The following is a 19,318-nucleotide window of genomic DNA, read 5'->3' as shown; positions in this document are numbered from 1 at the left end:
GTTGGTCACTTCATGAGAGGCCATTACTCACACAAACACAGAAGGATGATGACAGCACAGTTCATCAAGCTGGAAGAGAACACTGCACCATCCTATCACATCCTGAATGGCCTATAAAATCACCTGACCTGAGCCCCATACAAAATCTATGGGGAATCTAGGAACAGTATGTAAAACGCCGACATCCACATCCCCGCAATTTGATGGAATTGCACAATCAACTCTTCCGTGAGTTGCTTAATGTGGATGTGAAATACCTGCACAACCTTGTGGACTTGCAACCTAATTGAATCAAGGCAATTATGAATTCCAGGGGCAGAACTGCATAGTGTTAAATTATTCTTGTAATGATTTTTCTAGGGGTGACTGATTTTTTTTTGGCTGGTGAGCTTAGATTCAGACCACTTTTTGGTATGGGGATGGGCGAGGGCTTGAACATCCAATCCGTCAAAAGGAATCCAAATAAACATACACAAATATAACATAACAGCCCTGGAATCATCTTAAATTAGGAACCAATACCAGGAAATTCTTGAAAGGGCTCGAGTGAACTAGGTGCATAAGATCTCCCATGGTTTGATACTGTGCATGAGACAACACGTGGAAAAGAATGAGGCATACAAAATAATCATATAATCAAACTGTACAAGAGGACTGGAGGAAGTTTATAAAGAAAAATGGAGGACTGAAAAGAGGATATATCAACCACAAAGGGAGAAAGAAAGAACGAAAGAAAGAAAGAAAGAGAGAGAGAGAGAGAGAGAGAGAGAGAGAGAGAGAGAGAGAGAGAGAGAAAGAAAGAGAGAGAGAGAGAGAGAGAGAGAGAGAGAGAGGATGAAAGGAAACTTCAAAGAACTGGAACTTCTGAGGTATAAAATTGTGATATAGAAATTTATAGCACAGTAAACCCTGCTCAAAATCCCTTCAGTGGGGAAACTAGCTTGGTAAAGAATAACATAGGGAAAATTGTAAGGGGTGGGGAAAGAGATCTGTAAGAGATTGTGCTAACATTTTGATAAACTCCTCTACTCCAGAATGATACCAAGAGATCTCATACGTGTGTACGGAAAGAATCACTCTGATAAAATTCCTGGCTCACCAACTTTGGAAGAGATGAGAACTGCTTTGAATAAACTGAACAACAATAAGTCACCAGAAATAGATAATATTCAAGCAGAACTGTTTCAAGCTCCTAAAGCTGGACATTTCAATATGAAATGTTCCAATAATGGAGACAAGGAATTATATTCCCTGCATACAAGAAAGGAGATATGCTGGACCATAGCAACTATCAAGGAATTTTGGTGTTGAACTTCGGATATCAAGCATTCTCTATCATGGTGTTCAACTGTCCCAATTGTTTAGAAAAAGACTGACACACAGCAGTGTGGATCTCTTCCAGGGAAATCAGCTGTAGATCAGATCTTCGCCCTAAAGCAAATTTTAGGAAAGACAGTTATATATGGGATTGGAATGCATTGCCTCTTTATTGACTACAACACAGCACATTGCAAAAAACAAGTACAAGAGATCACTCCTTTGGTCTACTCATGAGAAAATTTACTCAAGGCAGCATATGATTGCACAGACAGAGAGCAACTGTAGTGTGCTTTGGCTGCACTAGAAACTCCTGGATAATTGTTATGACTTGTGAGAATTACAATGAACGAGGTACAGAGTAGTATAAGAATGGGAGAATTGATGTCTGATCCATCACATACACAAGATGGTGTAAGGCAAAGAGATGTGCTGGCATGTCTTTTTTAATGTTGCCTTGGAGAAGGTTATGAGGGATGGAGACCTACTAAGCAGTACAGATTCTCATTTATGACACTGATATGGATATACACTCCTGGAAATTGAAATAAGAACACCGTGAATTCATTGTCCCAGGAAGGGGAAACTTTATTGACACATTCCTGGGGTCAGATACATCACATGATCACACTGACAGAACCACAGGCACATAGACACAGGCAACAGAGCATGCACAATGTCGGCACTAGTACAGTGTATATCCACCTTTCGCAGCAATGCAGGCTGCTATTCTCCCATGGAGACGATCGTAGAGATGCTGGATGTAGTCCTGTGGAACGGCTTGCCATGCCATTTCCACCTGGCGCCTCAGTTGGACCAGCATTCGTGCTGGACGTGCAGACCGCGTGAGACGACGCTTCATCCAGTCCCAAACATGCTCAATGGGGGACAGATCCGGAGATCTTGCTGGCCAGGGTAGTTGACTTACACCTTCTAGAGCACGTTGGGTGGCACGGGATACATGCGGACGTGCATTGTCCTGTTGCAACAGCAAGTTCCCTTGCCGGTCTAGGAATGGTAGAACGATGGGTTCGATGATGGTTTGGATGTACCGTGCACTATTCAGTGTCCCCTCGACGATCACCAGTGGTGTACGGCCAGTGTAGGAGATCGCTCCCCACACCATGATGCCGGGTGTTGGCCCTGTGTGCCTCGGTCGTATGCAGTCCTGATTGTGGCGCTCACCTGCACGGTGCCAAACACGCATACGACCATCATTGGCACCAAGGCAGAAGCGAATCTCATCGCTGAAGACGACACGTCTCCATTCGTCCCTCCATTCACGCCTGTCGCGACACCACTGGAGGCTGGCTGCACGATGTTGCGGCGTGAGCGGAAGACGGCCTAACGGTGTGCGGGACCGTAGCCCAGCTTCATGGAGACGGTTGCGAATGGTCCTCGCCGATACCCCAGGAGCAACAGTGTCCCTAATTTGCTGGGAAGTGGCAGTGCGGTCCCCTACGGCACTGCGTAGGATCCTACGGTCTTGGCGTGCATCCGTGCGTCGCTGCGGTCCGGTCCCAGGTCGACGGGCACGTGCACCTTCCGCCAACCACTGGCGACAACATCGATGTACTGTGGAGACCTCACGCCCCACGTGTTGAGCAATTCGGCGGTACGTCCACCCGGCCTCCCGCATGCCCACTATACGCCCTCGCTCAAAGTCCGTCAACTGCACATACGGTTCACGTCCACGCTGTTGCGGCATGCTACCAGTGTTAAAGACTGCGATGGAGCTCCGTATGCCACGGCAAACTGGCTGACACTGACGGCGGCGGTGCACATGTGCTGCGCAGCTAGCGCCATTTGACGGCCAACACCGCGGTTCCTGGTGTGTCCGCTGTGCCGTGCGTGTGATCATTGCTTGTACAGCCCTCTCGCAGTGTCCGGAGCAAGTATGGTGGGTCTGACACACCGGTGTCAATGTGTTCTTTTTTCCATTTCCAGGAGTGTATTTGCAAGAACTCTGGAGGCAATGGAAGAGACATTCATTGCACTTGCATAGACCATTAGTAATCTCTAATCAAATATCTAACTACATAAAACAAAATATATGGTTCCTGGGAGAGATGTAAGGAGAACATGGCACTCTCAATGACTTTGGGCAATTATAATTTGAGAGAGTTGAGCAGTTTACATATCTGTGACCGACAATCACCCACACAAATAATACCTCATATGCAATTAAACAGAGCTTATTCTACATTAAAAAGCTATTTTACTCAAGTCACTTAACTCGTATCAGCAAATGAACCATTTAAAAAACACTTATTCCAATTCCTGTCCATGCAGGTGATGGCTTTTATGTTGTCTAATTGGAGCCATGGTGATGTAAGACTTTTGAAGTACCCTGGGCCTCCACCAAACAATCAAGCCCAAATCCAAAACCAGTGTTCTCAACTGAGTACAACACGTTGCACTTGAAGCATGTTTATTGCAGACACCAACGTGCAAACAGGAAAGTGCTGCTATTTATACAAATGTAGACTATTCCAGAATATACAAATTTTAAAAACATAAGAAATTTTTAAAACCGTACAGAAATGATAAATACTAAATAACAAATATTTGCTGGTGGTCACATCTGAACTGGTTATCTGCAGCACCATTACTCTACAAAGCATGTAGCACAGCTGGCAGCAATATTCTTAGTGGGATAAATACTTCTCTCTACAAAATTGCTGATCACAGGTCTGTGCCATCATCCTCCCAAATTAGTTTAGTTTTAAACAATGCAATTGTTTAGAAGCTCAACTGTAATGATACACTTCAGGAAAACAATCTAGCTACTAAGAATGACCCCTAATTAGTTTCATGAGTGTAAAAAAGTGTAACATTGCACTAATCATCTAAATTACTGCATCATGCTTGTTCACAAACTATCTACAATATAGCATTTTCTCCACCTGTTCAGCTTCATAACAACATAGAAGTTATACTGGCATTTCCATTTTTTCCAATAACACATTTATAATGTATGTTATCTATGGAACAATTAAGCATAACTAACCACCCTCTACAAAGTGTTTCATATTTCTGGGTTTTCTTGCAGCATTACTACATTAAACAACAATGAACTGGAGAAATTTTACAGCCTGCTGCTGGTTACTGTAAATCTTTTTGGAAGCTATGGTCTATTGGTTAGTTAGAATGACAGAGAGACAAACATACTGTTTGTTGAGGATTTTATGTTGCACTGTAAATTGTTTTCAATTTATCTCTTACAAAGAACAATTACATAGGAAAAAATGTTTTTTGATATCATATAGTCCAAATTTTTACTATCTTTTGCTGATACTGAGAATACCATAATTTCATGAAGAAATTCTAGACAATTTGAAATTATCTTCATTTGTCCAAGGGAACAAGATAAAGAGGTGGTTAAGCTACTAGAGTAAGATTTGGAAGGAGGGAAGATTAAATCCCCATCAGAACTACCCTGAATTAAATTTTTTGCAGGTTCCTTAAATCACTACAGGCAAATACTTGCATAGTTCATCAATAAGATCCCACTCAGTTCTCCCTTCCATCTCTTATAACTTCAAAGTCAGATGAGTGATCCTTTCTTCTTCTCGTTTGATTGATAGCTCTCTCACTTTTCTGTTAACATGCTTTCAATAGTTTTAAATTTCTATACACATTAAAAGATACAGCAGCAGTATTGGACATGCAACCTTAAGTGAAACAGTGGATATGAAGCAACATGTCAGAGCTTGTCATTGTATGCCTAGTTATCAAAAATTTTACTTCAGTTCAGTTTAAAGACCTATTTGAGTTCCCTCTGAAAATCTGTATCAAGACATTCTTCAAGGTGCTGCAAATTATCACTCTCTTCAGATGCTAAAAAAATGAAACTGAAGATATCTTACATAATGGAAACAAAAGAGTTAAAATAGTTAATCTCAATGCAAATTAAAAGTTTACTCTTCTTTGGTAGTCTTTACTGTCTCACCACAAGACAAAAGCTCTTAATATTAAATAAATAAAGCAGTTATTAAAATTATACATGAAATTCTTTTACACATGATTTACATAAAAACACACTTTAGTTCCTCAGCATTTACGTACCTATATACGACAATCACTTCCTCATTCAAGCCAAGAATGTAAGGATGATAGTACGTCAGAGAAATAGGAGGGCATGGCCATCTCACGGGAGGACGTTCTGACATACCTTTAGTCGTCACAAACATTCCTAAGTCCTCACGTGCACTAACAAGAAATTCATCCTACAGAAAGAAATCATAACTACAAAAATTTGAAACCAAGCGATGTAGAACATACCAAATTTTATACAAATACAAATAATAGCTACTGGGTGTAAAATAATTTCTACTTGACAAAACATTTGAGATTTCAGAAATTATTGTTAAGTGTATTACCTGTGATATTGAGCAAATAAGTGGAAGAAAATTATCTCCACCATATGTGAACAGTTGCTGCATATCATTTGTCTCAAAGTTATACAACAAATACTGACTCTGCAGAGCTGTACATATGTATGGACCAATCATTGCCATCTTTTGCACTGGTTCAGATACATTTATCTCTTTCACAAGAGCCAGCCTGTCATCTGCCAAGTTGAAAACCTGCAACTGGCGTTTTCGTGCCACACACATCTGTCGACAATTAAGGAAAACTGTAGTATATGTACCCCATTCAACAGCACAACAGCATATCTTTCTGATATTCACTGAAGAGCCAAAGAAACTGGTACACCTGCCTAATGTGGCATAGGGCCCCTGCGAGTTCGCAGAAGTACTGCAACATGACATGGCAAGGACCTGACTTATGTCTGAAGTAGTACCAGAGCAAACTGACACCATGAATCCCACACAGCTGTCCATAAATCTGTAAGCGTATGAGGGGGTGGAGATCTCTTCTGAACAGCACATTGTAAACCATCCCAGGTATGCTCAATAATGATCATGTCAGGGGGGTTTGGTGGCCACCGGAAGAGTTTAAACTCAGAAGAGTGTTCCTGGCACCACTCTGCAGAAATTCTGGACGTGTGGGATGTTGCATTGTCTTTCTGGAATTGCCCAAGTACGTCAGAATGCACATTGGACACGAATGAATGCAGGTGATCGGACAGGGTGCTTACGTACATGTCACCTGCAGAGTCATATCTAGAGATATCAGAGGTCCCATACCACTCCAACTGCACACGCTCCAACCATTACAGAGCCTCCACCAGCTTGAGCAGTCCCCTGTTGACATGCAGGGTCCATGGATTCATGAGGTTGTCTCCATACCCGTACATGTTCATCTGCTCGATACAATTTGAAATGATACTCGTCCGACCAGGCAACATGTTTCCAGTCATCAACAGTCTAATATCAGTGTTGACGGCCCCAGGTAAGGCGTAAAGTTTTGTGTTATGCAGTCATCAAGCTCTGAAAGCCCATATCGATGATGCTTCATTGAATGGTTCGCATGCTGACACTTGTTGATGGCCCAGCATTGAAATCTGCAGCAATTTGCAGAAGAGTTGCACTTCCATCATGTTGAATAATTCTCTTCAGTCGGCACTGGTCCCATTCTTGCAGGATGTTTTTCTGGCTGCAGCAATGTTGGAGATTTAATGTTTTACCAGATTCCTGATATTCACAGTACACGCGTGAAATGGTTATATGGGAAAATCCCCTCTTCATCGCTACCTCAGAGATGCTGTGTCCCATCGCTCATGCGCTGACTATGACATCACAATCAAACTCCCTTAAATCTTGATAACCTGATATTGTATCAGCAGTAACCAATCTAACAACTGTGCCGGACACTTGTTGTTTCATATAGGTGTTGCCGACAGCAGTGCCGTATTCTGCCTGTTTACATATATCTGTATTTGACTATGCATGCCTATACCAGTTTCTTTGGTGCTTCAGTGTATATTCTATTTGGAATTAATGCTCTCACTTCTACATACTTTTGACATTAATAACCTATCCATTCCAATCACTATATTGTTGCTATTACCACTAATAATTATGAGTAGTTTTTGCATGTTACCATTTAACTCTTCCGAACTGAATGAGATACTAAACATAAAAAGCTTAGAGTCAACTAAGTTGTCATCTTGGCACAGTTACAACTTTTTCCAATCTATTTTTAGCACATTCTCTACTACTATTGTGGCCCCAATTCAAAGTTAATTTTCCATTTTGAACAGTTGTAGTAACCATACCAAGAGCTGATTGCTTCTGAAACTTTTAACTGGAATCTATTTTATTCACTACTCTTTGCTGCCAATTAAAACTTTTATTAAAATGATCACATATGCAAAGAAACAAATTATGCTTGCAGTGTATAAAAATGAAGCAAATGAAAGAAGAAAGAAGAAAAAAACAACAGCTTGACCAAATAGTTCTCTATAAATTTCAAACACATTTCTAGAACACCAGCAATAACAGTTAGTGTTCCAAGCTAACTGGCTTGGGTCTGGTTCACAGGAATTCTTTGAAATACTTAAATATTCCCAATGCACATTCAGTTAACTTTGATACCAGTTTCAAGTAGTAGACTAAAACATACCTGTACCAGTGGAAATGGACAAGATGTTGGGTTCTGGTTCATACAAAATGTTGTTACACTTCGAATCCTTGGCCCATTGCCAATGATATCCAATTCAGGAACATTAAAAAGTAGCAGAGAGGTATCACATTGAACAAGCAGTCTATTTATTGCTGATAGTGATTTAATGCAATGTATTGGCTTCCTCTGAAATCAAGAAAACCACATTTACTATCAATAATGGAGTACATACAAAAGCAATTTTGAATGAAGATTTAAGGCACACTGAATCACAGGTGTTCACTGTTAACAAAATTTACATATAAATTCTGACCTATGTGCAATACCTCTCTTTGAAACTTTAAATACCTATCATACAAAGACTAAAACAAATAAGTTTTAATATGCCATTTTATTGTGGCTGGCCATTACAGCAAATAAAATGATGTGAAGGCTCAAAATTGAAGGAAAAGGAGAAATAAAATAAGAGAGCCAAGTAAATGGCAATAGCGCTAACATTTGCAACGTATCTATTTATGAAAGTTTCTGGTATTGGTTCTTACATGTCACAAGACAAATCAATTTATTTTACATCATTTCTATCAATTATTTCCTATTATCAAACTGGACTCGCATTCGGGAGGACGACGGTTCAATCCCGCGTCCGGCCATTCTGATTTAGGTTTTCCGTGATTTCCCTAAATCAGTCCAGGCAAATGCCGGGATGGTTCCTCTGAAAGGGCACGGCCGACTTCCTTCCCCATCCTTCCCCAATCCGATGAGACTGATGACCTCGCTGTCTGGTCTCCTTCCCCAAACAACCCAAACCTATTATCAAGAATTACATGAAATATTGTAAATACACTAATCACAACATTCACAAAGAATGTCCCAAATTAATCCAAATGCAAAGGTTGCAGAACAATGACTCAGCAATAAGTGATTGATATTGCAGAGATGCTACATACTTGTAGCCCCAGCAACACCCTGTAATACATGGCCCAATAGCTCAGTGCCTGCACACATTCCATCAATGAAGTGTCATAAAAATGAAATGGAAACACAAAAGCAAGTGCAAGTACAACTCACCAGCATCAAAGCGAGAAATTTTCACTGTCTGTGAGATTTGGAATGAGTAAAATAACAAATCTTTCGGAAATTGGTTTGTCTATGGTTCATTCAGAGTGTGTGTGTGTGTGTGTGTGTGTGTGTGTGTGTGTGTGTGTGTGTGCGCGAGCGCACGCGCGCGCAGGGTGGTTAAGAGATGAGTATATGAGATGTGGCTATAAAATAAGGGAACTGTTGATGCAAAACATTTTATTTAAAAAACATACATATTTAGTTATAATCACCCTCAATATACACCCCCTCTCCCCTCTTCCATCCCTACAATGCTCCATACAAATTTTCCATTGATGGAAACAGTGCTGGAAGTCGTGATGACTTGTCCTGCGTTTTCTTTCACTACTTCAACAGACTGAAATCTTGTTTTTTGCCCTAGGGAAATAGATAAAATCACATGGTGCTAGGTCAGGTGAATAAGGTGGGTGGTCCAACACTGGGATGTTTTACTTCGCTAGAAACCTCTGAACTGAAAAATGCAGCACTTGTTCTTCCACAGTTCAGGTTCCCCCCCCCCTCCCCCCCCCCCCCCCCCTCATGGATTGAGCAAGAACCTCAAGGCAGTAATGTTGATTATTAGTTTGACCTTCAGGAACCCAGTGAAGAGACAATTCCACAAATAATTAAAAAAAAAAAAAAAAAAAAAAAAAAAAAAATCATCATCGTTTAATGAAGTTGGGACCTTCCAATGCATGGATTGGTGCTTGGGTTCTGGACCATATGTGAAAAACCAAGATTCATCACATGTTACAAATGTTACTACTATTCTGAAGAAATCAGGATCATTTTCAGTGGTATTCAGGGAGTCAGTACAAACATTTTCATAAGCTTTTCTTTGTTCAATGATGAGAATTTTCGGCACCAGTTTCGCACAAATGTTTCTCATGTTAAACCTGTCATGTAAAATTTGCGCTATGCATTTTTTGTCAAGTCCTACAGTTTCAGCAATCAACCGAATACTTAACCAATTGTCAGATGACTCAGATTACCCACTTTTCTGATATTTCCATCTGTTTTGGATGCTGAAGGGCATCCCATGCAGGAGTCATCTTCAATATCTTCTTGGCCATCTTGGAAATGCTAAACCACTCAAAAAGTCACGTATGGGATAAATAGTTTTTGCCCTACACGTCTTTTAGTAACAGATAGGTTTCGGTAGCAGTTTTTCCAAGTTTCACATGAAACTTAATGACAATTTGTTGCTCTATTATTACACTTGCCATTTTTCTGGCAAAAAATGACAGCAGCTCTTACACAGATGAAGGCCACTGCCACAGTGATCTGTCTACAGACACCAGAGATACTGCATTTGACTGATAAGGCTTCACAGCTATTGGTCATTCATCTTTGGCACATGTGTACTTACTCTGTGACGGCATCAGTCACATTATTTTACAGCCACACTGTGTATGCAACACTAAGAGACTACAAAAAGAGAATTCGCCTGGGACAATTTAGGGAAACCACAGAAAACCTAATCAGGATAGCCGAACATGGGATTGAACCATCATCCTCCCGAATGCAAGTCCAGTGTGCTAGCCACTGCGCCACCTCTCTTGGTAACACAGTTTATGTTAACCTGCACTGGTGGTGATGCAGAGACAGGGACCAAACATATGACTTATACAGGGTGTATCATAATTAATGGTACAAACACATACAGTTGAAAGTACACGATACTAGAAGCAAAAAAGTCTCAGTAAACATAGGGTCAAAAATGCATACCTTAAGAGATACAAGCAATTTTTCGTCTTCGATACTGTGAAGCAAATCTCTCCTACTGCAAGCTCTTTGCATTCCACATGTTGGGGAGTAGTAGTATGGACCAAAACAAGAAAAAAAATCCCAATAAACATTTGCTCTAAAGTGCATACCTTAAAAATTATGAGCAATTTTTCATTAAAAGAGATCTGTTTCCAAGTAGCGAAGATGAGCACGTGCTCATAGTTCTTAAGATATGCATTTTAGAGCAAATGTTTACTGGGCACTTTTTTCTTGTTTTGGTGCATACTACTATTTCCCAACATATGGAAAGCAAAGAGCCCGCAGTAGAAGAGATTTGCTTCACAGTATCGAAGATGAAAAATTGCTCGTAGCTCTTAAGGTATGCATTTTTGACCCTATGTTTATTGAGACTTTTTTGCTTCTACTATTGTGTACTTTCAACTCTATGCATTTATGCCATTAATTATGATTCACCCTGTATGTTGATGACAGCAGAGCTCCCAAAGTGAGTGGCCAGCCAGAAGCACAGTCCACAGCATAGCACAAGTCATCATAAGTGTGGGAGGGGGAAATAAAAGGAAAAGCTGAGGGAGTGATCCGATTCGAAAAATGTAAACAAAGGGAAGGTCAGTTACTGTATTGGTGCATACTGAAGGCTTCAGAGAAATGCGAAAACTGGCACACAAGTGTGGGGCACAGCATTATTAGACTATGTCACATAAATGGATGAGCCCACATGATATACACATGGTGGAAATGGTGCCCTCAGTGGAAGTAAGCTGCAGCTATGGTACGAAGCACAAGTATCTCTATGGTCTCTTTCATATCGATATTTGGGCTGGGCAGGGACTCTGAATCACTGTTAGATACCAAACGCTTCACCCGGTTTAGTTAGCACATGGGGCCGGAAAGCTAGCCTGAGCCAACTTCACACTGGATTCCCCAAAAAAGGCACCCATGTCATTTCCTCATCGCAATCGGATGGGTCGGATGACGGTGCTGCCTGTGGAAATGCCAGCAAATCGATGGTTTCCAGAGTGCTGCTCGATCCTGCTTGCAGGGTGCCAGACATAATTCAGATGAGAACAAAGGTTCAGCCTCCATGAGTACCTCAGTATGAGAATGCTCAACCTCCCCCAGTTGTTTCGTGAGGAGCCTATGCTGCTGGTGAGAGCTGTAAATGGCTTAGGGGGTGGACGGCATTCCTTCCCCAACAGGTCCCATCAATGGTCATTGTCAACTCCTTATCAGCACTTAAAATGAGGAGAAAGGTTGTAACAGAGGTAAGTAAGCTGTTGGGGAGGTTTGTTCTGGGCATGGTTGTGCGAGACATGCCCGATCACCTACTGAGGGGGAAAGGGGGAGTGTAACAGTGTTGGGCCTGCTGAGCCAGGTGCAGCAGATCAAAGATGTTGCAGGATGGCTTGAAGGTTCTGACCATCAGTTCACCTTCTGGACTGGATGGGAAGGTGGTGGTCAGGTGTAGAGACACATCACCTTAACAAAAATCTTGAAACACAGAACCCTTGAACTGAGGGCCATTGTCAGAAACCATGGTGGAACATGTCTTCTGTAATGCAAATATGATGAACATGGCACAGATGGTAGCTGCCAGGGTGGTGGTGGGGAAGGGGGGGGGGGGGGGGGGGGGGGAGAGGGCGGTGGCAGCAGCAGCAGTGGTGGTGATGGTAGCAATAGCCATCTGTGCCACATATGGGAAGCTAGAGAGGGTACCAACAACTAGCAACCATATTTCTCCTTGCACCTTGCAACGGTCCGGCAAAAAAAAAAGGCACTCTTTGTCAGTGGTAGTAAGAGCATGGTTGAAGGCTGACATGCTGCAGCAGAGCTAATTGGTTGTGGGAGTAGGTCTGGCAGTTTCCGGCCATATGTTCTATGGTGATGTCAACACCGGACCAGCAGACACAATGTTGCAATATTAATTTCATTCTGCACGTTATCCATTGTGCAGTGTGGAGCAGCTTCAGTACATGGGAGCGGAGAATGAGTGGAATGAACATCCATCGTTCAGATTCATCCATGGCTGACAATACAGCCCCATCAGTTGCATTTAATCCATCTGTACAGCAGACATCTTGCAGAGCAGTAGATTGTGGACTGATTCTGTTGCTACTTTACACACCGTAATTCGGAATTCATCAAGGGTGTGTTGCTGATTGGCTTTGTGCCTGTCAAACTCTGTATAAGGGCCACAATACGAGAAGGAAAGTGTCCATGTTTGAACACTATGTGGTAGGCCTATAATGGATCTTGTAGTTAAAGTTACTATGGAGTAACACCCACCATTGTACCTGCTGTGGCATCTTATCACAAAGTTTTAAGTGGGGGCCAAATAGAGAAATGAAGGGCTTGTGATCAGAGATTAGGTGAAACTTGGTACCACAGAGAGAGACCTGAAACTTCTTGATGCTGTATACAATAGCCAATGCCACTTTCTTGATTTGCGAATAGTTTCACTGTGCCACATTTAATGTTTTAGATGCAAAGTCAATGTGCTTTCCTATGCCATTGGCATTTTTATGGGACAGCACTGTAGCAATGAAAAAATTTGAGTCATCAGTGCAAAGTGTTGAGAATTTGCCTGGATTGAACATTGCTCCCGACATCAGGGGGCAGACTTAAGGCACTTTTTAAATTGTAAGAAAGCTTCCTCACACACCTATGACCACACAAATTTAATTTCTTCCTTTTTTTTATTATACACAATTGATTAAGCAGTTATATCTGGGCCATGAAGGGAATGAATTTTGCATAATAATGAACTCTACCTATGAATAATGGCAGTTGAGTTATTTTGGAGCTGTTAAGTTATTGATTGCATCCAGATGATCCTGTGTGGGTATGAGCCCTTCTTTACCAAAAGTATGTTCTAGGTACTCTACACTTGGCTCAAAGGGGCAACAATGCATACAATAGACCAGAAGGTGCTCAAACAACATTCACAGGTTTTGGTGAGGCTTCTCCCAAGTGGCCACAGAAATTAACAAGCCATTTAAATCATTAACACAATTAGGGATACCTCAGATGAGTTGTTCAAGATATCTCTGAAATATTGCGGGGCACTTGCAACCCAAATGGAAGTCTCTTATAAAAATACCTGCAAAATTGTGTTTTAATCACTAAAAACTGTCTTGTCTGATCATCTACAGGTAATTGTAAATAGGCATAAGTGAGATCTGTCTTGGAGAAAGAAGGGCCCCCAGCTAATTTTGTCAACAAATACTCTGTCCAAGCAATTAGATAAATACCTACATTAGCTTGAGTATTAATGGAAGACTTGAAGTGGCCACAAATTCAAAGTGATCCATTTGGCTTCTTAAGATACTACCATGGGTGTTGCTCATTGGCTAGACAACAAAAAGCCAAGAATCATGTCGAAAGCACTTTAAGGAACTTAACATCTTAACATTACATTCTCTGTATATAAAAACGTGTCTTCTTTCCATAAAAAAACAAATACATACCTTACCTTCCAGAACAGATGTTCATTCACATGATACCAGATATAAAAACAATCTTGATGTAGACTTTACTAGGCTGTCTAAGGTCCAAAGTAGCTTTAAGCAAACAGGATTAAAATTATATAACAAGTTACCACCATCACTGAAAGACCTACAAGGTGATGCCTTCAAGAAGCAGCTGCACAAATTGTTAGCTGATAAGTGTATCTATGATGTAAAGGAATTGGAATGTAGTAGAGAGTGAGAGTAACTATGATGTTAAGGAATTGGAATGTAGTAGAGAGTAACTATGATGTTAAGGAATTATAATGTAGAGAATAACTCTTTATCCTCACGTAATGTAATCTGAATGTACATAGTTTCCCAATTTTAGATGCACTATCAAATGTAATGTCAAAACTGTCTATTTCAACAAACGTTGGCTAATGACAAGTAATAAATAAATAAATGAGGATATTACTCTCATACTTAACGATCTATCTAGTTTTCCTTTAACTTCACCATGAATGGTGAAAGGCGATGGATGCTGTATAACATAACAGCCTTTAATATGATATTGGACTGTGTGATACACAGCTTTTAATGTATTTCTTGATTTTGAGTATTTTACTACTGTGTGCCAAATTTCAAATTTATTATTCATTATGTAATGTTGTATGGAAGAACTGTAGATTATATATTGACTCATTCTAAACACACAGTCATCAACACAATCACAAATTTTAATAATTTTTAATAATGTCTACAAGTTTACATTTAGCTAAAACAAACTGTCAAATTTAAAGGAATATTAACTCCATTTTGTAACGCAATTATTTTCATATAAAATTATCATTTTAAAGGTTCCAGCACATCCGCATAGAAATATCAAGACTGTTTAGTAATGTATAACATAAAGTACAAAGTAACTTCCACAACTAAAAAATGTAATTCCTGTGCAGAAACATTTGTAATTATTGGTAATCAAAATAATTACATTGTTTAATAAATGGAAATGGAAATGCTGTGTGACTAGGGCCTCCTGTCGGGTAACCTGTTGCAAGTCTTTCGAGTTGACACCACTTCAGCGGCTTGCGTGTTGATGGGGATGAAATGACGATGATAAGGACAACACAACACCCAGTCCCTGAGCGGAGAAAATCTCCAACCCAGCCAGGAATTGAACCCGGGCCATTAGATATGACATTCCGTTGTGCAGACCACTCAGCTACTAGGTGCGGACATTGTTTAATAGAAAATTATTTCAGAACCAATTGTTAATAATTCGTATTTTACAAACTTTAACACTGAAAGACTTTGCATTCTATGAAACAATTTATGTCAAATATGCACATTTTTTGTTGAGCACACTTTCATGCATAAATAATTCTCTATGAATTTTTCTTCATGCACATAACACAAAATATTAATTATATCAATACTGTAAATACCACACATTTTTGAGATATTACATAAGTGACTTAAGTACCCATGTATTGTTGAGAATTATGTATGTGACTGAGGGGAGAACAGTGCTCTTTAGTTGCAAATTACTTCAAGTTATACATTGAAATGTGGTGTTTGCTCTGCCCGACATGTCCAACAGAACAGACACTACTGGTGATACAGTAGCCATAAAGATACAATTTTACAAGAAACAGGTCTTCAGCTGCCTACGGGCACTGATATAAATGGGTGGTGAAGGTTGAAAATTTATGCCCGACTTGGACTCGAACCTAGGTGTTCTGCTTCTCTAGAATGGCTGTCTCAATTGCCTCAGCCATACTGACACACTTCACAGCTGACACAAATATTCAACCCATAATGTGCAAGTAGTGTCCCTCCCATTAACCCCACTGCTCATAGCATTCACGAAGTTCTGCAGGGTGCATCCACACTGAAAGTACCTAGAGCTGTCCTCATTCATATATGTGTATTATAAAGATATACTGAATCCTGTTAGTAAACTATTAGAGTCTTTTCAAATAAATTTGTACTATAACAATAAAAATAAAGGCTTATTAGACTTTCCTGAAAAATTAAGTTTTTTACTTTTTCATCTTTCACCTGACACCCTACAATTGTTAACTACTGTTCTGTAAATTTTATATCATATTCCGTCATGGGCATTTTACCATTTCTTTTTAATATTTGCATTTATGTATAAGGGGCAGTCAAATAAAAATGAGGCAGATGGAAAAAAAGTAAGTAAATTGTTTATTACTCTGAAAGCAATCACCATAACCATTTAAACATTTAGCCCACTATGAGACACGACTGTTAATGCCTTGTGGAAAAATGTTTGCAGTTGCATAAAGAACCCCAGTTGTACGAAGAGAGACACTTCCCCACCTTAAGCAAACTTACGGCTACAAATGTCTTTCTTCAAGGCTCAAAAAATGTGGAAATCACATCATGAGAGATTGGGACTGTATGGACGGCTCTTACAGCTTCCCAGCAAAACTTCTGTAATGTAGTCAAAACAGCAGACATGCCAGTTTCAGGAAAGTAATAATTACCTTTTCCTTTGAGTGCAAGAAAGGATAACACTTGGCAGTCAAGGAATTTAAAACAAACAGCCAGGTTCATATTCAAGGTAACATGAATGGGTGGTCCCAAGAAACATTACAGAACTGACTCCGATCTGAACTGCACCTTCCACACCTATTGGGCCACTGATGCACTTGACACCCTGTATCATTTGCAATGGAACAAAATTTTAACTCTTCACTTCACACTACTGGCTCCCAGTCAGTAACCACCCAGTTTCTGTGTTGTATTGTGCACTGAAGGCACGCAGCTTAATGTACCGCAGTGATCAATGGCCTTTTGCAAGGTACCTGACTCCGAACGCCCAGTGCATGCAGTTTCCTTTGCAAAGTTAGCTTGGACACTAGCTGAGACGGACATGCATCAACTTAAAGCAAAAATTCCTATAAGCTTTGAAACCAACTGTCCCTGACAAAGTGTAACACTCTTATCCACTCTCAGATGATTAGGATCTTTTTAAGGCACCTAGTCTTATGCCACATTAAATTGCTGCAGTTGGGACACCATACCTCATACACACTGGACAGTTCACTTTGATACATTAACAAATCAGGTGACTTCATTTGTGGTGTGGTATAGACATGTCTGAAACATAACAGCTTCATTCTGTGATGGCTCCACACCTTACTGCACTGATTCCATACAACTGACTGGCACATATAAACCACTTCCCTGGATGTTACACATCGAGGTGGAGTATCACATGCACAGCTGGTAAGAGTTCTAGAACACCTACAGTGCTCCAACATGACCCTTTCGAAGTGTGGTGTGGTGTGGTGTGGTGTGGTGTGGTGTGGTGTGGTGGTGTGTGTGTGTGTGTGTGTGTGTGTGTGTGTGTGTGTGTGTGTGTGTGTGGGAGGGGGGGGGGGGGAAGAGATTAATATTTTGTCCAGTTTGCTTTACATGTTGCCATAGCTGGGAGATGCGATTGGAACTACACAAAGTGACAACACGGTCTATTTTAATATTTTCAACAGAGTTCCTTTCAGGAACTGCATTGCCTTTTGCTAAACACTATCTGACTCATGAATCACTGATGTTGCAATTGTCTGTACTCACTCACATGTCTTCAAAAGTGTGCACTGTTTATCATCCATATGTCACTTATGTACAATGATACATTCCAGGCAAATATCTTCAGGAAAGAATCACTCAAATTTAAATTGAACATAAATAAATTTCTCTTTTTCAGAAACAGATTTCTTACTATTGCCAGTCTGCATTTCATATCCTCTCTACTTTGGCTTTGGTCACTTATTTGCTGCAAAAAGAATCCTCCGTTATACTCAGATTTGCATGATGAGCTGCCATCTCCAGGTTCGTAGTTTTATATAGTCTGTACATTTGAGTCATTACATTGTCAGATCATCAAACAAACAGTACACGTTCTGCTGTACTAACGAACAGTGTGTTTGTCCTAGAGGATATTCCTACTGTTTCAGTACAAAGATATCTTGATGAATGGTATACTGACATCATTTACAGATAAAAATTAAAATTATGTGCCCATGGACCCTAATCAAATTTACCAATTTCAGTCCATCTCATGTTGTTTGCACTGACATCTCCATTTCCTCCCTCACCCCTCCCCCCCCCCCCCTACCCCTTTCCCCATCCACTCCTCTGTAAGTTCCATATCCACAATGTTAGGGTTTATAGCAGCATAGAGTTTTACATCTTATTATACAACCTACTTTTCCACAACAGTATCGTCATGGGTACCACTGGTTTACGCGTTGTCACCATTGTGGTTGAACACCCCCCCCCCCCCCCCCCGAAATTGCTGTTTCCGGTGTAGAAAACTGTTCTGAATGATGAGATAATGATCAGTCCAAAAACATTATTTGTGAATTTCATTCTGGCCAGTCCCAAGATGAATACTGTGCCTTCTCTTGAACAGAAAACATTTTACTTTCCACCTGTCTCTACTCATTTAAACTGAACATATTTCTTGCTACACTTACACACACACACACACACACACACACACACACACACACACACACACACACACACACACACACACATACATACATAAAGCTTAAGTAGTCTCCATATTTCTCAAGCACCTGTCACAGTATGGGCCTAAGAATTGATACTACAATACGGTCCATATTTTGTGCCACAAAACAGCTGAAAGTTTTGGAAAGTTTATCACAGTACATTAATACCCCTCTACTGATAGTAAAGCTTGCAAACAAATAGTAATTAATCAACAGAAAGTGTTAAAAATGTTGCTGATACAAACCTGTTCAAGATTCCTATGTTTCACCTTCCTGCAGTTGTACACAATGTTACCATTTTCCTGGTATTTTTCTTCCAAAACATAACTTATGATGCAACTGCAAAAGGAGTTAAATGGGAAAATTTCAATAACAATCACTCAACATAACAATGAAAACAAAGCAAGAATCAAAGCTCATTAGAAAAATTAGTCGAACAATTTATATTGATGTAATTCATTAGGGTAAACAGCTGTAAAATGTTTTCACACACACAACTTGTGAGATTACAAATATTGATACAGTTCTTAAGCCCACAGGTTGCGCAGCAATGCCTCATCATCTGAGCATAGGAGTGGGTGGACACCTATTGATTTGGCACTTTGGTATTGGTCTGAGGGAAGTCGCAGA

The 19,318-nt window shown here is 40.3% G+C and overlaps 1 protein-coding gene across 6 annotated transcripts in view; it reads right to left on the bottom strand.

Moving 5' to 3' along the window:
• LOC124556464 (transforming growth factor-beta receptor-associated protein 1-like) overlaps positions 1–19,318 on the bottom strand; it is a 220,608-nt gene that overhangs the window by 157,632 nt on the left and 43,658 nt on the right. For all 6 annotated transcript variants that reach the window (XR_006968611.1, XR_006968609.1, XR_006968610.1 and 3 more), the window contains exons 3-6: positions 18,934–19,027; positions 7,849–8,034; positions 5,700–5,936; positions 5,386–5,546 (exon numbers count right to left, since the gene is read on the bottom strand). Coding sequence is in view for 2 of the 6 variants with exons in the window: in XM_047130415.1 (XP_046986371.1) it covers positions 5,386–5,546; positions 5,700–5,936; positions 7,849–8,034; positions 18,934–19,027 (678 nt within the window). In the remaining 4 variants the exon portion in view is untranslated. The remainder of the gene's footprint in view (positions 1–5,385; positions 5,547–5,699; positions 5,937–7,848; positions 8,035–18,933; positions 19,028–19,318) is intronic.

This window comes from Schistocerca americana, chromosome X (genome assembly GCF_021461395.2).
Source record: "Schistocerca americana isolate TAMUIC-IGC-003095 chromosome X, iqSchAmer2.1, whole genome shotgun sequence".
NCBI lineage: Eukaryota > Metazoa > Arthropoda > Insecta > Orthoptera > Acrididae > Schistocerca > Schistocerca americana.
This window is presented reverse-complemented; position numbering and strand designations above follow the sequence as displayed.